This window comes from Zootermopsis nevadensis, unplaced genomic scaffold (assembly GCF_977971745.1).
Source record: "Zootermopsis nevadensis isolate Lab colony 2312 unplaced genomic scaffold, Znev_1.0 Znev_ptg000030l, whole genome shotgun sequence".
Taxonomy (NCBI): Eukaryota; Metazoa; Arthropoda; class Insecta; order Blattodea; family Termopsidae; genus Zootermopsis; species Zootermopsis nevadensis.
In genome coordinates this window covers 2,870,522-2,893,270 of record NW_028259162.1, presented here as the reverse complement: position 1 = coordinate 2,893,270, position 22,749 = coordinate 2,870,522, and the positions used below count along the sequence as shown (strand labels likewise).

The 22,749-nt window shown below is 40.2% G+C and overlaps 1 protein-coding gene across 1 annotated transcript; it reads left to right on the top strand.

Annotated features, from left to right (window-relative positions):
• Positions 1-2,161: 2,161 nt before the first annotated feature.
• On the top strand, positions 2,162-21,707 carry LOC110841271 (protein gooseberry). Its single transcript, XM_022086661.2, has 7 exons — positions 2,162-2,282; positions 6,742-7,055; positions 10,858-10,966; positions 17,082-17,278; positions 18,733-18,865; positions 19,754-20,120; positions 20,701-21,707. The coding sequence occupies exons 1-7, from the start codon at positions 2,195-2,197 to the stop codon at positions 20,876-20,878; spliced, it is 1,386 nt and encodes a 461-aa protein (XP_021942353.1). The 5' UTR covers positions 2,162-2,194; the 3' UTR covers positions 20,879-21,707.
• The last annotated feature ends 1,042 nt before the right edge of the window (positions 21,708-22,749 follow it).

The following is a 22,749-nucleotide window of genomic DNA, read 5'->3' as shown; positions in this document are numbered from 1 at the left end:
AACGCAAGAGGGCGTTCTATTCCTTGGACGACGGAAATGGAGGCAAATAGACATTTTTGCAACTATCCTTCGCAAACGTATTTAAAGTACAAGTAAAGTCCCACTATACGCCATGTAGGCGCTTGTGGGGAGAGAACTTATAGCTCCTACTCATTCTTAACGGTAGTGAAATTGAATTTTTAAATATCTTATATTTCGGAGTTTCTCCATTATCAATCGATCTCGCACCCTTGCACTAAATACTATATATCCATATGAACAACAAAGTATTGCCCTCAGTTCTTAGATGTGTCCAGTTTCAAAATAATGTGCAGTGGTCTTCCTCGAGTTCACTGACTGTAGAAGCCGTGTCAACGAGTAATGTTCTGTAGTAATAACGCGTCAAACTTTTCCTCAACAGAGCTTTCTCCAGACTACCTACAAAACTTCTCAAGCTCAATGCAGCGGCCGGGAATCAAAAACCCGACTGTACCTAAAAGCAGCGCTCAAGAGGCTCGCTGTTTATGGTTTGTAAGCTCAATGAACCAAGGCACCTAATCATCGTCCACTATATTCCCGCAGGAATGGATCCAACTTCACAGGGAGGGAGGTACCGAGCAAGTGTTTTCTGCCCTGAGGTCAACACTCAAGTGTTGACCCTTTCATGTTATAATAGGCACATAAGATCAACGGTTCGCGTGTGGAGCGGGATCTTCTGACGAAAAGTGGTAATGTATTCGACCACCAAGTGAATGGTATCTTAACGTTTGTGGTCATTACCATACCGGTGTCAGCGGGCACCAACACAGAAGGGAAGGAGAGAAATAGAGAAACAAACGAAAATGTAAAGGAGCTAAAGTATGAAAGAGACATAACAAGAGGAAAATATAAAGATAGATGGAAGGAAAGAGAGAAAGCGAAAACAGAGATAAAAAGGAATAAAAATACGTAAGGAAATGAAAGTGGAAATCAAATTGTTCTTAAAGACATTAAATAGGCGTAATCTCTCTCTTAATAGGTTTAACAAAAATAACATATTTTTGTGGAACTGAAAATGACATTAGCATTTCGTTTCAAATAAACGGTACTGAGTAAAAATTGACACTCCTTTTTGAGAGGCGTGTTATGAGGACTTAGTTTTTATCGTAACGCGTTATATTGCATGTACTATATTTTAAGGGTTGTAAACAAACTCTCAGGCAGCGCCACGCAAGGCACTGGCTTACAGGAATGCAACTGGAAAATATCTTCCGACGTTTCATTCCATGTTACAGAAGATGGTAGGTCACACACAGTGATGAGGGGGCCATTGGTTCTAGCGACATCCGAGGAGCAAAAATATTGCAATCAATATACTCGTAATTTGACGACGTAGTTGCAAACAAACAGTTATTTATTTATTTATTTATTTATTTTAAAATATTATAACATGTGTAAGTCTGCAAAAGAAACACGATGCAATTCATGAATCAAATACAAAAAAAAAATAGATAAAGAAAAAACAACCAAACTGAATGAGGTCGGTCTATATATAAATTAAAGCGAACAATTCATTAAATGGGATTAGACATACTTGGATACTACATGGAGATAAACTTGAAGGAATAATGAGAAGAAGACGGATGCAAATAAGACAGACTGTGGCATGACGTCACATATCTCGACTTTGGTGGTCCTACACCAGATCAAGGAAAATACCAGAGATAAATCCCCACCCCCCGCCCTTGCTGTGTTCCTGATGCTGGTGGAACTGGTACACACAACACAGCGAAACACAATGCAGCAATCACATATGTGACTATGTGACTATGTGACTGTGACTAGATGGATGGATATGGCTTGCATGCAGAGGTGTTGCCCCAGCACAATGACACCTCCCAGAACCCATGAAAAGAGCCAATGGCGATCGTTTCTCTGAGAAGAGGGAGATCTCCGAATGAAAATAAAAGATCAACTACAATGAATCCAATAAGGGGAAGGGAACAGGAGGGTGTTAACAGTTACCCTATACTTATTTCATCTAACATCCCTTTTCAAAATCAGAAACCTCCCTGGTTTGGTTTGGTTTGGTTACACTCACCCCCTTCTAGGTCTCAACTAAACCCCCCACTTCGTAGTGGATGGACAATGGAAAAGAGTAGCAGTGTTTATTTCGGGTACTGTTACAGGGGTGACTCGTCACAGGGGGTTGGATAGTGTGTGAGTGCGTGTGTCCATGCTGGAAGAAGTCAATGTTATCAGAATCATGGCAGGAACGGCGGGACTGAGCATCCATCCTCTCTTCACCGGATATTCGTTCCAAGGTAAGAAACACTCGTGTCTGCCGAGTCAGTACACAGAACAGAGCGACATTTTTAAGCGCTTGGCAGCAAAATATCCAGGCATTTAAACTAAGGCCTACAAGAACGGGCGGTCTAACCAAGGAGGATGGCGTGGACGAGGAGCTTTTAGTCGAGAGACCATAACGGAAGACGCCTTTAAGTCATGGGAGTAGATGGAGAAATGATATTAAACGGCTTAGAACAGCGGCAGACTCCTCAAAGCACGATGGCGAAACTTGGCGTTCAATAAGCGGACAGAATGTCCCGACCGAATGAATGACTATCAGCTTCTCAAGTGGGACTCTACCTCGTAGATTTTAATAAACGTTTCGCCTCTTATAGGCACATTGAGTAACAAGGACATAACTTCAAAAAAAAAATACCATGACGTGACTTAAAAGTTGATATTGTATTGTTACTCATCTTAAGTCAACATAAGTGGCATTAGATAATTCCTCCGCTCCACCAATCGGCAAATTTAACTCGCTTACTTATTGTCTGCCGCGAGCTTTTAGAACTCGACCCATTAAAAATTTACTCTGAAGATGTCAACTGCAATGCTTGCCGAAACTTCGGCTAATACTCAACATTAACGATTCGGCGGCTCACACCCGATAGTCGAAGTTATGCACCGGCCCATCGTACTTTCTTTCAAGTAAATAAACACTGCAATCCAGATTTTCAATACTTGTCAGCAACAAAGTTCAAAAAGGGTCTATCTATCCACTGCGCAGCTGCAAAGAGACCGCTAATTAGAATTTGTACTGTCAGAAATCAGTAGCAGTCACTCATCAGACGGAAGCCGTAATTATACGCTGAAGAAACACCAAGTGGCCCACCTCCTGCTCGACTCCTGTCGGCGACCAGCGAACGGTTCATTCAGCAGCAATAATTACAGATCTAAGCCTCACTAATGTACTTCTTTCTTTTCCATCCAAGCTTATTTAACGACACTGTACCTGCTGTATACATTTGTTTAGCGTCGAGTGACAGGATGGTTATACATTATAAAATGGAAATAACGTGTATGGAAGAAATAATATCCTAGACTGACGGTATATGCCAGCATTTTCAAAAGAACAATCAGATCAGCTGTCTCTGGACCGAAATTTGAACCGTAGCCCTCACCTCGTCCTGTGTACGAAACAATTCCGACCATTTCACCGCGAAGTTTGTACATTGGAAAGCTTCATTGACCTTACAGGGCATAACACACCGTAAACCCATAAGAAATGGGAAACAAATTAATAAGTAGACACCAATAAAAGACGCCACTTCGGACAACTAATCGTAGATAGGAGAATAATATTAAAATATATCTAAGAAAAATAGGATATGTGGAGTGGATTCTGCTGGATCAGGATAGGATCCAGTGGAGGGCCTTCATAAACATCGGTAATGAATTTTCTGGTACTATAAAAACAATGAATGTCTTTAAATATATAAAAAAGAAACCAGGCATAACATTTAAGTAACTTGTATACATTTTAATGGATAAATTAATTTGTGAAATGTACTTAAGAAGCGCTTCGTATAATTTGATCCCTACTGCAGAAAATGGCATCTTTCGTAAGATACATACGGAACACGCTTAATCCGTTAATCCGTTTGTAAACAATATGGTGATCTCTTTGCATCCAACCGAGGACATGCGTGTTGAATTTGTTTGATCCGTAGGTTTGACCTCGCATATTTCCATAGTCACGATTCCATTCTCATTTAAATTAATGTGATAAGTTGGCGCTAACAAGTGCTGGTCAGTAGACAGATTACTGCATTACTTTCTTTCCGTAGACCTTGTTCACCTCATTTATCCAAACTTCGTAACGCGGATAACTCAGCAGGGAATATTTCCCTCTCTCGTTGTAGGTAGGTGGTCCTTTCTCATCTGGAGTGTTTTTTGGTGTAATTTATTACTTCCATCGTGAACAATCCTTCTTGTGTTGCCCACACTTCGGGAGCATCTGCTAGCAACTCCAGCACGAATCACTTATCCACTCATTACACGTATTTTCTCTCATCATATTTCTAAATCTTATATCTTTTTTATATATACTACATTATGTTTATTATTTACCTTGACGTCATGTTTTTTTTTTATTAGAATTATGTTGCCGGAACTGTCACGAAGTTTAGACATTAACTCCGGTTCAAAATACCCTGAAACTCTTAGGCATGTAACAGAGGTTTAAAACCTTCCCAGTTTTGAGCCCATCTTTCTACTGATTTACATTTCAGGATCCTTTCCCTTTCTAACAAAATATTCTTATATATTGCAGGAGTTTTTGTGGAAAAAAAAAAAAGTTATATCAGAGGCTCGGTCAACTGACAAATTTTTGAAACATATTTTATTGTCTTCATTTGAAGCGTGGAAAAGAAGGGAAATTATGCCCAGGCTAAAATTTTGACGAGTTACAGGTATACAAATTTGTTAATACTAAGACGTTAAACCAAAAATCCTACTTGGTCTGAACTGACTCAGTATTGCGCGCAATGATAACTGGCCTTGGTATTAGTGATCCAATAGCGGGCTCCTAAGAACGCGGGTAATGAACCTTCATGTCCTCAGCTGTCATCCTCTTCAAGACTTCTTCATGGCGAGGAAGCGAGAGAATAATTGACACAACATTCTTTAAATATTTCTGTGTTAATAAAATTTCACGCGATTACGTTACGGGCGAAGTGTCTTCTCCACCTTAAACGTCAACGCATAACCTTCATTTTAGTCTTAAACCAACCTTTCTGATCTAATGAATGGAAGCTAGTCAACGAGCCTAGGATAAAAGGGGCCTTGCATTAGATGCGCATCACAAACAACCTAACAAGAGATTGAGCAATCAGCACAGAAGCCAGGGCTCAATCGTCAGCAATTTGTCAGTCTCTCTTCGTCTTGTAGTGGGCGGTGAAGATGATCTTAAACTTGTCTCACTGATGATGGATGATAACACCCCTCTTATCCCCCTTAAATTTTTTTCTCTCAATGAACGATGATAATACAACGTGGAGGCGTAGCAATTAGTAAAAGTGAATGGATAACCTTCGGGTAAAATTCATATACAGTCAGGTGTGTAACACAAAGGGGGAAAAAAAAGACTAATGAATGGCTCTAAATTAAAAATGAACGACATGATACAAAGAACAAAATAACTTACAAATCGAGAGGTAAGGCTAGTGAGAAAAACCGAATGTCATGATAATAACGGAGTGGATCAAGTCACACGCAGACGAAATGTTTTATGCTCTTGAAAAATGTCACATATTTCGCAATTTAAACAAGAATTAACTATGCCTAAGTTTTAAAACTCCAGAAAAACTGTGGAAGAAAATGAGGGCTATAAAAATACAGGACGACTCCCTTCAACACACAGGTAAATATATTTATATATTTTTCTAGCACAAGAAAATTAAACTGTACGACTGAAAAGGTAAGGCTGATGAGAGAAATTCCCAGGGCGATGATAATACAGTTATCGTCACCTCACGACGAGAAGGACATTTTAAATTTTTCCGTAAATAAATTATGTAAAATCAGTACGAGAATATTAAATATGCATATAAATAACTTTACATCGTCATAATATAGAACGAATCATTGAGATTCATTAACTCAGACTCAAGCGATTGATTTGCAAATGCACTCGCTCGAAAAATAAAAGTCTACAGACTTAAACATAAAAAATATAGAATTCCTGTTTAGGAGGTCCATTATCTAACTAAACACTTTCAAAAACACCCCCTTTCTAGTCTCAATGTTACACTCGGATTCCTTAAATTTCTGAAACATATGTTAAACAGTTTTCGGAAATCTGAATTTAATTTAGGTGACGTTATAAACTGTCCAGTTTTACAGCTCTTAATATTTGTTAAGTATCATTAATTTATTTTAAACGTTAATGGAGTAAGCACATACAACAATAACAACCTTGCATGTATTTTCTTATCAGAAACAAGCTTAAAATTAACATTTTATATGTTCCAAATTAAATTTACATGTTGTTTTATATGAATGTCAAATTTCGTATCCCACTCTAACGGAACACTATTTGGATCAAATGCACAGGAAACAATAATCCCATAGAGCAAATTGCGAAGAACTCCATAATTTGTTCTCTTTGCGAGTGATAAAATGTAGGACGATGAGGCGGGCGCGCATAGATTGACGAGAAACGTGTCCAAAACTTCAGCTAAGACCACTTAGGAGACAGACACAGAGGCGAGTATATTATTAAAGTGGGATCAGAAAAAGTGTGTGAGGGTGTGGACTGGATAAACGTGGCCCTGAATACTGTATAGTAGCGATTTCTTGTGATTAAGGCAATAAAAAATCAGGTTCCACAAAACACGGAGAATTTCTTGACGAGCTAATCTACTGCTAGGTTCTCAAGAAGCAGTGTCTGTTTCCCTGCAAGGAACACGCTGTAACACGTTTCTCTGGTTACAGGGCAGGGCAGGGTGAACCAGCTAGGCGGCGTCTTCATCAACGGACGCCCTCTGCCAAACCACATCCGCCTCAAGATCGTAGAGATGGCCGCCGCTGGGGTTCGACCCTGCGTCATCTCGCGACAACTGCGCGTGTCACATGGCTGCGTGTCCAAGATACTGAATCGTTACCAGGAGACCGGCAGCATCCGCCCTGGAGTCATAGGGGGTAGTAAGCCGAGGGTGGCAACCCCCGAGGTGGAGCAACGAATCGAGGACTACAAGAAGGCGAACCCAGGCATCTTCAGCTGGGAGATCCGCGACAGGCTCATCAAGGTAGGAAGAAAATTGTTTCCCACTGACGGGTATAAACGACCATCTTCGCTTACTTGATTGACTTTTCGAGTGTTTCCAGTTTTTTTTTTACTTTAACGTTAAATCAAGGCGCGTTAGTTGTCTTCAAATTAGTTCGTCATTCAGAAATTTAGTACAGTAGGTCACCAGTAATCGGTAAGTTACTGAGTGAACGAGTAAGATAGGCAGACAGTACATCTTAACGAAGTAAATCAGTAATATAACAAGCTAGTTCTTTGGTCTATAAGTTGATGAGTCACTGAACGAAGCCAGAATATTCTTAAGGTGCTATCTTTGTAGCAGGCAACAGTTGGTTGGTAGCTTTATTGGTAGTGAAGTGATTTTGGACCTTATAGGATTTTGTTGGCCCAGGACAGGGTCCGGTGGAGGGCTTTGGTTAATTCGGTGATGAACCTTCGGGTTCGGTAAGCCATCTAGTTAGTTAGTTAGTTAGTTAGTTAGGATAATATTTATGAATGTTTGTTTTGTTATAACCGTTGCCATGGTAATGCTGTCAAAAACTTTTGGGCTTAATGGTTTATTTTTTTTTAACTATGTCAGTTTATTACGGACATATTTACAAAACCAGAAACCAGGTCCTTGCACTAACTCGTGTCTTCAAAGGTCGAACATTTGCTGGACCACCAGAAAGCTTTCAGTGTGTCTTAACATTACACTGCAGAAAGAAAGAGCATATTTAAAACACAACGAAGGTTCACGACATCAGAACCACAATTCCACTGATAGGCCCTTAAATAACAGCGTAGAGTATTATAGATTCGGTGGAAAGATGCTTCGCTCGTGATTTACAAATTACGTCACTTAATCGCCACCCCCTTGCCGCCCCGGAGTATTACTCTTGTCCATTTCTTAATGCATCCGAACCTGGAAGGCAGCTCGAGCCGTGACTCGGGACGCCTCCCCCGCAGTTCCTCTGTGATAGCCCATTACGATCCGCGGCTATCCCGGGGGTAGACCGTCAGGGGTGCACAAACTCCAGCAACTACCGTGCCACAAGACTTGACCGGAAGATTACGTTTAACGAAACTCGAGAATTCATTAAATTGTTCACATAATTCCGCCATGGATTATACCCTAAGCCAGCTGAACCAAATCCACGACCTCAAGTGCTTTTTCCTTAAAATCTATTTATTATTATTCATACAAAAAAGCCCATAACTGTCTTAAATGTCAGTAGCCTTGACGTTTTCCAGTCTGAATACATGTCTCGTCTCTCCCATGCATGTTTACATGCCCTGCCAATCTCATCATTGATTTCACCACTCTCGTGATAGAGTAACGCCATATTTGTAATTATACGTTTAATCTGTAGTGTACTCTACGCATACTTATGTATTTCTTCGCCATAATGTTTTGTAACCTAAGTTGAAAATTATTATCGGTTGTTAAAATTGTTTGAAAATTATTTTATTTTTGCTGTTGTAAATTAATTAAATATATTTAGTGTTTTAGGGAGAAGTCTCAATTGCCAAAAATCGATCATAAAACTCTGCATGAGGAATTTGCAGCGGAAGTGTAAGAAAGCTATTATTATTTTCGTACATAAAATTTGTTTTCGGAGCCTGACAGAACTGAGCATCTCAGACCGCATTCCACTGCACAAATAATTGTCGATTTCTGTTACAGAATTTTCTAGAAAACTTCATCGACTTTAAAAGCTTGCAATTTCAACGCCGCAGTAAACTGTCAATGGCGGGCCTGTAGTCTTCCGGTTATTCAAAAGCAGTAACACCGATATTTAAGATCTTCATTGGCGTCGAAATTTAATAAATTATTTAAGTTGCTGATGTCTTATGAATTTCAATATAGTTTTTAAGTTTTATGAAACATCTCCTTACCACACCTCCTTTATAAATATTTATAAAGTCTTTCCATACACCAAACAGGCGGGAAAAGAAAGCTAGAATTTAAAAATGAACGTAGTCACCCACAAGGGTGACTCAGTGCTTGAGACATTTGCATAAACACTGTTTTTATGTGTTGAGGTCAGTCGTTTGATTACGTCTTCGACCGATGACCAGTGGCGTTTCACACTCCTTCCTGCACAAGATTTATCGACGTTTTAGAACATTTAATGACACTCTTACGAATGCAGACGTAAAATAAAAAAGAACAGATATTGGAAAATAATCACAAATAGTGAGGACTGATCAACACTGGTGCTTTTACAACACGAAATTGACTACTTTACTGTGATTGTAACTGACGAATCATTACATACACATGTAACAACTTAATAGTACAATATATTGACCCCTAGCAGCGTCATTTAAATTCGCTGCATGCTGAAACTCTTACATCAGCCGTTTTTAAATGTCATTTATGTGTCTACATTACGCTTCAATACGTCAGGCGCTGAAGCGAACATTGAATTTGACCTGCATTCTACTGCGCTAGGAACGGCAAAAAGTTCAATTTTCGACGTTTAATCCTTCAGAAGTCTAAAATTCATCACGCCAACGGTGAGCTGCTTTTGTCTAAACCATTTTCACATTGCATTTACTGAGAAATCTATGGTAAGTGGACATTTTAATGGTGAAATAATTATATTTTCCATATTAATTATGAAACAAAACAGACGTCTCACTATAGGAGATCAGTAAACCACAGATATATCGTTTATACCGCGAAGGAGTCTCATACACACCTTCTGAATTCGTGCTGTCTTGAACAAAGTTGGCGTCTAAGGACAATGAAGTGTGGAATTCCAGAAACCGTCACTGACATTGATTAAGGTAAGACTGAAACGGAAGTCGCACCCATTAGGGTGTGGTAGGGCCCTGCCATATCGGTGATGGAGTAAGCGTCAATACCGTGAATAGAATGTCACTTAATGTTGTAACGTCCATCTTCTATATAATGACACCTGACAGCCCGCAATTCCTGTGTAAAGCTCAACAACATTACGAGTTTACATTTAAATTTAAAAGTTTATCTTTATCAACTAATTCCATTAAAATTTACCTTTATGAAGTTTATAAAGTTCATGGAGTTTTTTCTCTTACCAACACTTACAAAGCTTACATATTTTCGGCTGGAAATAAATGGAAGCAGATGGTCTCAGATTCTCTAAACCAGTGGTATTCAACCTTTTTTGTTCACGTACCCCCAGATATAATTTCTCATCAACTTTGTACCCCCAAAGTTGTTGGTGTATAATTCAAGTTATACATAGTATATAATCTACATCTAAAATAAATTAAATAAATTACATTACTGATTATTCAGTGTCTATCATAAAATAATATATATATTTTTTAAATTTCACGTAGCCCCTAAGATGTCTTCGCGTACCCCCAGGGGTACGCTTACCCCACGTTGAATTACGATTTCATCTCCATGATTTTATCACTGCTTCCCATTTTTAGAATCAAAATTTATAACCCAAAGGCGGAATTTGGTTTAAAAAGATCCTAGAACTTCGTTAAGCTTCTTTCATTCTTTATTACTTTCCTTCAACAACACTTCTTCAATCGCATACTTGAAAGAGAACAGAACGAGAGGATATTTATGAGAAGATGTGGAAGGAAGCGGTCATAAAATGTTGTATAGCATTATTTTAGCATTTTCCTAGAGTGTCTGAGGAAATCCACTTAACTTCTCAGTTTAAATTTCCGATCTACGTGACAATAAATTAATCTAAGTTTAAGTCATGAACGTGAAGTAGAAAATTCAACTGTACCGCTCTTCATACTTTGTGAAAATAATATTATACAGTTCTCAAAAACTCTTAATAACGTCAATAAAACAATTTGATTTCCAGGAAGGGCTCTGCGACAGCGCAAGCGCGCCGAGCGTGTCGTCTATCAGTCGCCTTCTGAGGGGCGGATCGGATCTGAAGAAGGATTATAGCATAGACGGAATTCTCGGAGGTAAGTGACAGATCACTTCTCTGACACGAAGATACTAATTTTGACTCAACTCGTTACGGTCTGGTTTACGCAACGGCAAGCCAAATCAAGTATCCACCGATCACATAACATTCAGCGTTACGGTACACGTTCTATTAATACACTGCACTGGCCCAAAGAGCCTCAGGCACAGATCGAATCTAGGGACCTCCTATCCAATTTCTATCTGCAGCTCTTTCTCCACAGATAAAGCCGACCGGAGCATGAAGCTGGACACAACAGTTTCTGCGGTTTTAATCTATTTTACACGTCTCTTCCCTATAACGTGTTAATATTCGACGACGAAAATTTTATTCAAAACTTCTAATCACAAGCACGTTCAAATCTGTTTATTTAATCTTACGTATCTTATATAGGCTATTAAGAATTTTGAAGTTGAGAAGGAAGACGGCGTTTGAATTGTAACTTCAAAGGGAGGACCGACAAGTGGGACGAAAAATTAGCATTGTCGGAAAGAGAAGAAAGGAAAATATATATGGACAGAAATGTATCCTGCGCCTTAGTTGTTCGAACACAGGGCTCTATCAATCCCACAAGAGCCCACTATGTCAGGACGACTCATCCCCCACAAAAGCCTCCTTTATCCATTTCCCTCCTCTCAAAAGGCTTTCCTATTCAGCGCCCTGACATTTAAAACGTCGGCTTTACAGCGGGACCGTTTGAACGTCGGACAAGGTGATTTTACCTTTATTTCTTATTTTTCTATTCGTTCTTTATGTTTTCTTTCTTCATTTTTCTTCTTCTCCTTCTTCTTCATGTTACACGCGGTCGGCAATGACAAAGATGGAAAGTCACTCCCACACGTTCGTAATAATGTACTGCAGAAGTGAAATGAGATTCTGTTTTAATAATATACCGGCCATTAAATAAATGGAGTGTTCCCGAACACCAGCGGACTGCACGTGGTCCTTCCAGATTCCAATCTGTCTCGCAGGCTTTTTTCAGGAAAGAAGAAAGTAAAACTGGCCAGATACTGAGAAACTGCTGACTGACTTTCTTCCAGGCACAAAATTAAACTAGAGAAGACACGTTTACGTCTGTTTAATTCATCACTGACAGAAATTTTGTAGCGGAAAAGTAAAAATCATTTATTTTTCATGTTTCAAAATGTGCAATTTCATTGGAACAGGTTGAATTTCCTTACGTGACCAACACTCCTGATGTGTCTTTCTGTTACTATTTGCTATCATTATTTACTCGAACCCAAAGTTTCAAAGTCGCTAATACCAAAACCCCGCCACTGGACACGATCCTGAGCCAGTTCCATCCAACTCCCACCCTCAATACCTATTTCTGTATTTTCGCGTTTTTGAAAGATTCTCAAAAGATTTATTACTTACTGAGTACTTCTATCTGCCCTCGAACAACGTGATTGTAAAGGTAATTAATTACCATATTTTCAGCTGCATTATGTCACAATTTTGAAATTTGAAATTTTCTAACATTCCAGTTAAAACGTAACATGAAATCTGTTTTTTTTTCCAAATATTATCTGCATAAATTCCGTCTTTCATACGGGTAAAACCATAGGATTGTTTTGCCTAACAGAGCTCACTGTCAATTTAAAAATGTTAAAACATTAATGTAAAGAAATATTAAGGGCAGGCTACTGAGCATAAATCCTTACCGAGCGGCCTTCACTTCATTTTATTTCTGCAGTATAAAATATGACAAAAAAATCCCCCCCCCCAAAAAAAAACAGCTTACGCGAGGCTGTATCTCATGGGATTAGTGTCCGGCGAGTAACACGTATCACTCAGTCAGGGTTTAATTCCGAGGGTGACGTAAAAACGCCAATCTATACAGCTCGGTAACATATCCAAAAACCAAAACCCATGACAAAAAATCGCGGTCACTCTCAGCCGTGATGATTATTCTTCATAGTATTTTTTACCTACGCCTCAGAGGCCATGTTCCCTTGTCATCGTAATACCACTAGAAGTCGCCGGCCCGATGTGATATATGGCGCCTTCAATGGTCCCGACGTTTCTGAACTCCTTCCTCTCGTCTTACGAATTTAAGCCTCTCACCCTTCGCCCTGCATAACAAATCCACGGCCGTACGGCCACTACTTACGAACACAGGCAATTTTTCTTACATTGTAATGTTCTGAGCAATGCACCGTATCGAAAATTCAGAAATTACTGACGTTTCGGAGGTGCTGCCTGCCTGTCTATTCAGCGTCCACAAGAAATACCGAGGCTGACGTCAAAAGTCAAAGTATCATGCCTTTACCAGACTGTACACACCTTGTGAAAGGATACCGCCCCCGCTCCAGCCTCCTGACATGACCCCCTGGCGGGAAACAGTTGTCCCTGTCCGCCACATTTATCTTCTCTTAGGTCTCCCCCCCCCCCCTCCGCCCCACTTGTTCACAACAATCCTTACACCTAGCTCAACGGGCGGAAGAAGTTAGTTGTCGGTAACCCGAGGAGACCACCAATGAACTTTTATTCTATGCTTTCTTCATTTTAACTTTTGTCGTAGGGGCTAATACCTCGTAGGCTAAACAGAGGCGGTATCTTTTGAAGTAATGAAGGGAATTTGTGTGGCCAGTATATTTGTAACATGAATGTACAATAGGCCATTCTCTTGTGCCAAAAGGCGGCCAATGAAAAGAACAAATATCCCGCCAAGAAAACATCCGTAAACACGTATTGAAATTTATTTTAGCGAGGATAAATTTGGGGCCAGAGTGGGGGGGGGGGGGACTCTTATTTTATTTTAAGGAACCTCCTTCGGGTATTATAATTTTGCGATGTCTTTAAAATCACCACTGCCATTTCGTCCCATGAACGCAAGTTTAAAGTTCCGCAAATTTTTTTTACTCCGTTAAAAGGGAAAGTCCACGATACGTTTTCATATTAGATCGGTTATGATTTCTGGCTGACTGATCAACTAAGCGCAAAAGCTTGGAGCAGAGCCTTCAAGAGACGCTGATAATTTCTCAGCTGGTCCAGGAATTTTCTGTCTCTAATGGAACCCGAGCTGACCACAGAGACAAAAAGTAACCCGGAAGGTACACCACAATGTCTACAGTGTCCCCTCGGTTCACAAAAGGTTCACACACATTTTGGTTAGAAAACGCAGAAAGATAATAATAATATCGTTCTCAATTTATGATTGTCTGCCAATGTTAATGGTAACAACATTGAAATTGTGGAACTCGTAATTTAATCCTGTCACGTCGTTCAAATTTTTTAGTCGAGGTGTCGCTAATGCACAAGAATAACTAGCCTACGTTTTTAATAACAGAGAGAATGAGCTAATTATTGCCATTGCATAGGGAGTCCGTCCGTTTTATTGTTTACACGACATTCCATTCACACGTACGTATACTGCAGAAACCTGTCGGTGCGGAAGAAGTTTTGATAAATAATACGGAAAGTCAAGTAGGCCTGCATGGTAAAGTATTTGAGAACGACACTAACAGACTTAATTGGCGTAAATCTTAGAATTCTGGACCACGACGCTGTGAAATCTTGTAGACAGTTAAATGACGTTCTTTATAAGATATTGTAGATGCGTCATATTGTGATTTATACAAACATATTAGTGACCTGTGATACTACAACGAATGAAGAAACAATATAAAGGACTAGAACATCATAAGAAAAATGAAGACTAAAAATCATTAAATATCAGTAAAAAATCAGTAATTCAGTGAAAAGTTTAAATACATAACACCTGATGATGGCTATATATAGCCGAAACATGTAGTGTATGTTCCACATGTAAATCGAGTACTCGATAGGGAACGTAAAATGATATTTTAATCTTTTAATAATATTATATTGTGATTGACGGCTAATTTTAATATATTTTTAATAAATGACGTTCATTGAAATTAAATTCAAGAGATGTTATTAGTTTAACCAACTAAAAAATAATCTTCCCATCAATTTTATAAAACTTTAAACAAAATATGAATAAGTATTAAGATGTATTTCGGGATGATGCGTCGTGTAGTGTCGTAGAAATTGACAAACGTTACGCAAGTGCTTACTGCCTCCATAATCAGGGTGATGAAATCATCGGTTAGTTCGATCAGACTACACGAATCAACATCACATAAGACTGTCTCTTAATACTCGTCGACTGGTAAACAGAAACAAGCAAATGATGAAGACATGTACGAAGAGAAACCGGAAGTTATGAAATGCTACTCAGGGCCTCGTACTGGGCGGTCTGTTGTGAACACGGTAAAAGTAAAGTAAAGCTGTCCCACTATACGCCATGTAGGCGCTTGGGGGGGAGGTTGTGTAGCTCCTAATCGTTCTTAAACTTGGCACTAGATGGGGGTGAGTGGTCAGCATCACGCCCCGGCCGGCTTTACCCCCGGGAATGGACCCCGGTACCCATTGGACAGGAGGCTGGGTGGGCCCCAGAGCCGGTCTGGACGCAGAGGCTAGAGGAAAAATCCTCTTCCCCCGTCGGGGATCGAACCCCGATCTTCCAGTCACTATACTGACTGAACTATCCCGGTGAACACGGTAATGAAGCTTAAAAAGACGGTGAGTTGCTTGACCAGCTGAGCAAATATCAGCTGTTCAAGAATATATAAGCTCTCGTTGAGCCAGTCACTATTGTCATTTATAGCTCATTCCAATCAAATGTTAATCTGTTCAAATATTCTCATAACCTTCATCACTGATTACCCTAAGTTCTTGGTCTGCACCGGTCATAATAATTGAAACGTTTTCCTTTCAACTTATTTTCTGCTATCCCTTGTGCCATCTGCCCACTGTTTGATATTCAGAAATTAAAATGACAGCAAAGTATAAAGAATTACGATAAACAATTTAGCCATACGCCTACATACATGTCACTTTAAGTAATACGTGACTCGGTGTGCCATGGGGTATTAATTATTATCATTTTTGCTGCATCGTGGCTTCCTGCAGTACGAAGACGCTGAAGAGCACGTTAAATCTCCACTCGTAATTACTGCCAGTTTATTATGGTAATGATGTTCACGCCCATGGACTGGACTCTCCCTCTCTCTCTCTCTCTCTCAGACATTCCAGCACGTGTCCGTCTGTCTAGCAGATGTGCGGTGTCTTTGCAGGTATCACTCCTCCAAACCTCCCTCATTAATCGTGTCGACCGGTCGGTAATGTAGACCGCCTCACTTACCACAGAACAACAAAAACTGCGAAGATAGTGACTTTTTCCCTACTTGATTTGTTGTTTGTTTGACGACGCCTTCAATCGATAAGATTATACAGCGTCGAAGGCCGCTGCTGACCTCTCGAATATTTTAATATTTATAAGCAATGATTTTCCGTCAGAAAATCAGAGAAATTTGAAATAAAGGTTTCAAATTCGTGATTTTAAACAAATTAATTTCTACTGACTACAAGGAATGGATATTAGTTTTTGAAACATTTGGATCACACAGATGCTAGTAAATTTATGAACTTATTACTCCCAAAAATAAATGGTGACCGATATTATCGAAACGTCTACCATGTTAGAAACACAGGCCAAAAAAATAAAAAAATAAAAGTTGATTTCAAATCAATTGAAGTTTAAATGAATGATTAACAAGTCTAAAGTTACCGTGTGTTAAGAGTATAAAGGACCTATGTTAACGTGTGTGGGAGGAAAGGCAATGCGATACACTCACGTCCAAAAGGAAGAAAAAAGATTCATTTAAAGGTCGAGTGCCGTCTTCGTGTTATGGGGCCTATACAAGAAGGACGACTTTCCTCTGGCTTTCGCATGTAACTCTCACCCTCTAAATCTTGCCGGCGGACCACTTGTCAAAAGATATTACATACCCCTCTTGTAGACATTGGTTCCCCGCGGTTTGACAGAACATTCCATTTATCACTTGCTCACAGCCCACACACATGCAACATGTAACACTCTGCTGCCTCAATCAACCACAGTTGAAGACATTATGCAGAAAACTCGGTTCGGCGTTTGTTTCAAGCTTGTGAAAAAATACAAACCGAAGGTTCATTACTGTATACACAAAACTCTATATTCGGCTCCGTCCTGAGTTCCTTCATCCCAGTTTATCTTTCCACGTTCTATTTCCCAAAGATTCCTTTCAACATTATGTTTATAGGTCGCTGCGGTGAAGAGTCAGACACGGAGTCCGAACCAGGGATCCCCCTGAAGAGAAAGCAGCGTCGGAGCCGGACGACGTTCTCTGGAGACCAGCTGGAGGAGTTGGAGCGCGCGTTCCAGAGGACGCAGTACCCAGACGTCTACACCCGCGAGGAACTTGCTCAGCGCACTGGGCTCACAGAGGCTAGAATACAGGTGAATTCCAGCAGTAGCAGTCACGTTTTTCTGTCTAAGTTATGAGCAGCGCAGGTAGACAGTTACGCCCGAGATTTAGTGGGATTTTATCGTTTATGGATTTAATACATTTCGGCATTTCCATGGTGTGAGACTTGTCTTCACGTCCATTAAAGTTCACACTGTAAGCCTTAAAATGATTACCAACGTTTCGAGTAAACATACTGCTCCCATCTTCAAGGTAGTATGTTATTTTGCTCCATTAGAGACATTATATGGTCTGCAATTCCCTGAACATCTATGGATGTAAGCGAATGGGAGGCCAAAATTCTGTCGCTCACTGCCCGCCATATTTACACCCTACAGCAGAGGTTCCCAAAGTGTGGGGCGCGCCCCCCTGGGGGGTGGTTTTCTGGGGGGGGTGTTGTTTGTATGAAAAACTTTTTTCACTTGGTTAATCTGCAGTCCAGGTTTTCTAAGTAGAAGCAGTAAGTGACAAATACAAATGGATCACGGATCCATTCCATGCTGATTCGCCTCAAAATTACGACCTTTCTCTTACAGAAGACAAAAACTATATTGACGTTATATCTGATACATCTTTAAAGTTCAGTTTCCTACGAATTCGTACATAGAATTTTGGGTGGGCACTGGATGGGAGTTCCCTTACGTCATCAGGAAAGCTCTGAACATCCTCCTTCCTTTAGCGACGTCCTATCTGTGCGAGACTGGATTTTCAGCAGTAGCTGCCATCAAAACAAAGTATCGTTCTACGATGAACCTGGAAAACGACCTTAGAGCGGTCATTTCAAAACATCCATCCCACTAATCCAGGTATGAAGCCTATATTTTATTACAGTTTTTAAATTAAATGCATTGAATAATATATACTAAAAAAAAGTAAAGTTTGTCCCACTATACGCCATGTAGGCGTTTGGGGTGAGAGGAGGTATAGCTCCTCTCTTCCTTGACCTCGGCACTAGATGGGGGTGAGTGGTCTGCATCACGCCCCGGCCGGCTTTACCCCCGGGAAAGGACCCCCGGTACCCATTGTAGAGGAGGCTGGGTGGGCTCCAGAGCCGGTCTGGACGCAGAGGCTAGAGGAAAAATCCTCTGCCCCCGTCGGGGATCGAACCCCGGTCGTCCAGTCACTATACTGACTGAGCTATCCCGGCTTATCTTTACTTTAATAATATATACTAAATTATAAAAAAATGTATACTCATAGCTAAATTTTATATCAAATCCGTTCGCTTGCATTTGTTCTGGAAGGGGGGGACGTGAAATTTATGAAATGTTTTAAGGGGGGCTCAAGGTATAAAAGTTTTGGGAACCTCTACCCTACAGACATCGTGAATGAAGTCCAGGCCTAGTTTTACCAGCCGGCAAGGCACATAGGAATACTATGAAGCAATAACTGTTGTATCAGAGACAAAATCACTGTTTCTATCCAAGATTCTCGGCTGTTCTAGCAGGTATGGTTCAGTAACCGACGTGCGAGATGGCGGAAACACACTGGAGGGACGTCGTTCAGCCCGTTGTCAGCAGTGCCTAGCTACCAGTACCCGTCCACTAGCTGTGATGTCATGGCACTCCATCATAATTCAGGTAGGCTACAACTCTAGACAGGGTTAGCATCTAATATGGTTCTGTATTTCTGAAACAACAGAACCACGACAAATAAAAACAAAACACAGAACATTGCGGATTGTGGTCAACGTTTCCCTCTTTAACTCTGAAAGTCCCGGGTTCAAATAACTTCTCGATCGACTGTCCTGACTGTCAGCGGAATGACTGACTCTGAGCGCGGCTTTTGCACCTTCGAACACAGGGATCCAGGGTTCGTTTTTCCTGTCCTACCAAATATCTAAACAGATTCATAAATTCAGAAGTAAATTCTAAATTGAAACAGGCCAGATTACATATGTTAAGTGAAGGGAAGAAATGATTTACATTAGCCCCACTTAAACAGCCTGTGATAATCCTAACGACACAAGATTTGTAGAAGTAAAGTCTGCGTAGGCCGTATGACATTCTACTCTACACAAAATTGCTTGTTTTAATTTATAAAATCCACAACCCCTGTTCGGAATTCAGAACTGTGATTAGCTCGCCTTTCAGAGACGCAAAGTGAAGTCCTGGACAGCAGTTAACAATACAAAGGTATTTAGTGTTATTAGGTAATCTGCGGAAGGCTAGAGTAATAAGACTGTAAGAGTTGATAAAACATATTCTACGGACAATTGTATTAAAAATCAATAGCTGTGAAACAAATAAAAAGATAGAATTATGAACATTTACTGCTAAATTGGAGTTGCCAAAAGACAGAGAAGGTGCTCCACCCTCAGGGCGAGGTGTCCATCGTAACTTCGCTGCTGGTTACATAAGACGCAGTGTATACATAATTAAACCATCAGCGCGTCAGACCTTCTCTGCATTAACGCTAGCTTTTTTTTTTTAAATATCCTAAATTAGTTATTTGATTGAATTTTACAGGAAGTACAAACTGGCACCGAACCGGAAGTCAGCTCGCCAACTATTCTGCCCTCATGCAACAGTCCCACGTCACCACTAATAGCCTACAACAGCCAAATATCGCCTTGCCGACGTCTCAAATGTTGGACCAAGCGACGACGCCAGCTGCGACAGCCACGACATTACTATCAATGCCATCTATCAGCACGACGCAGGGGAATGGCAGCATCATGAGTCACGGAATGGGGTATTCAGCACCACCTAGCGGTGTCAATGGGGACTATCAACACTGCGACCCGACAGCTGCAGCGGGAGTTTGGGGAAGTAGATTCAATAGCGACCCAAACTGGAGTCACCACGGCTTTCCGGCAATCACCGACAACTATGGGTAATCAAACCACGTCATCCTGATTTGAATAACAATCGTAAATCCACTAGTGAGTAAGAAAAGGGCGTAAGCACTAACATCCAGATATGGATCAAAACGAGTAATCTGTATTGCGAGATAACCGGTTTAAAATATGTTATGACGTTAGAACGAAACGAAATTTGCATTTGGAGGGGGGGGGGTTCCTTAATTTTATTCCGTGTCGATACAACATAACACGTAAGTTCAAACTGATCATCATCGGATTTCACAAAAAACCTTATCATATAATAAAATATAATTCATTACATTGGTTATAAACAAGATGTATCTGTGTTTCAATTTTATTTTCGAATGGTTTCCACCCTGATCATGGAGGCAGTAAAGTCCTCTGAAACGTCGGTAAACTTCTACCAGGCTACATGGGGCAACAACCTAAAGACAGCCATCTTCTTAACATTTATACTTGTAGAAATGGTACTGCAGTTTATTTCTTTTTAATTTGTGAGCGAGGTGCCAATTAGAAATTTGACTCAGGTAGCTTGCCACCAACTTCTCAATATGTCGGCGTATCACTTATTTGCTGAAAATTTCTTTCCAGAATGCTGGGGGGTAGTGGGTCTGGAGAAACTCTGTTGTCTGGAAGTAGTCTGCAGACAGAGCAGTCTGTCCAACAGTCAACATCTCACCATCACCAGTTCGGAGGATCCTCCGTCTACAAAGGTCACGGTTCCCGAACTTCCACAATGTCTACAGGATCATCCCTCGGCATATTCTGATTAAGAACGTTTGCCTTGATTTGAATTTACCGGCGCCGTACAATAGAAGTGTTGTTGCTTTTCGAACGTAGCTCCTTGCATTGGTTGACTCGCAAAATCTTTCGATTTGTTTCGGTTTCCTCCGATGACTGTGAAATTGCCTTGGCTTCGCCACACTCGTTATCTTCTGAATTCGTCGTGAAGAAACTTTCAGATGGAAAATGTTACTGCATACCAAATTTAATTCGGAAAACCTGATGAAAAAGCCCACTTGGGAGACCTAATCGTAGATGGGAGGGAATATATGATGATGTGGATTGGATTCATCGGATAAGAATATGGACCGATGTCGGGCTCTTGTAAACACGGCAATGGAACTTCTGATTCCATAAATGACGAGAAATTTCTTGACCAGATGAAGGACCATCATTTTCTCAAGGACTCTTCCTCAAACGAGTTAATTAATGTTAATTATAGAGTAATTTACAGGGCCTATACGGAACAATGTGATAAATGCGTGTGAACAGCGAAATCCTTACCGATACCAATATGGGATGATTTTTTTTTCGATGGCTGTCGTGGTTAATTATGAGATACTTGTCCTTATATAAGTGATAATTAAAAATTGAGTGATGTATTAGTCATTTGTATGTAATATATGTATATATACTTTAAATTTGTTATGCTGATGCTTCGTTTTGTAACACATTTTCCTTATTTTACAAGGTAAAATATGTTTGTTTTCACCGGATGGATTTTAAACCAACTGACAGACTTTAGTAAAATGTTGTATGCCCCCAAATGAACGCGTTCGCGGCAACATGACTCATTTGTGTACTTCTATAGGCTATGCGGCACAGAAACAAAACTTAATCGAAATTTACGTAAGTATAGAACATCGAAGTGCATTTGAATCAGAAAATTTGTTTATAGTTGATAGAATAATATATTGATCTTAGTAATGAGAGAAAGGTGTAACAATTTTCTGTTGGCAGTATGCCGGCTTGTTTCACCAAGTCCAGGAGACATGTAAAATTACGCACTGCACATCCTAAACTGCGCAGGTTTATGATTAATAAAACATTTATCGCCCTTCCCTATCATTGTCAGAAGCATTTCACGGTTAACATCCAAGAAATGTCAACATAGTTTCCCTTCTAATCTAGGATGGTAACAACGGTGGGCTTACCTTCTTATTCCTCCGCAATACCGTCACCATGATGACAGCCGGTCCTTGTAAAAACATCTCTTCCACTTGAAGCTCCGTAATGCGAATGGCAAATCCTTTACGTGACAGCCAGCAAATACATGCGATAATAACGTCAGTTACTGGTTCACATCACTCACAAAACATAACCTTTTACCCAACAGTATATCACTCATTTTCGACCCGAAGCTGTACTGAATAAACACTAGACACAAACACCATCATCGATGAAAATTATACCGAATCAATTCAGGTATTAATTTCGGGGTTTTTGTTGACCACGTATAGAATCACAATCAACTATAAAGCTGCGTAAAACTGAATAAGTACGCCTGGAAGTCTACAGGTGGCTACGGTGTAAAAGCGAAGTCATGCCATATTTAAAAACGGAATTCAAATTAGATTATCAGAACAGCCACACACCTTGCATGGAAAAATATTCACAGCTACTTTACATAAACCACTAACCTGCCACTGCAAACAGGTCTTATCTTCTAGTTTACTAATCTAAAAACTCAACCCTTCCAACTTAATTCACCCCCAACCTCACTATTCAAGCGTGCACTGCATTATCTAGTCATGAACTGTTCCCCTCTCACCCTACTAGACACAACGTAATCCAGTATGAAAATAAAATAAAATCGGCACTCTTATTAAAAGAGGCTGTTTCCTCCCGATAAATTAT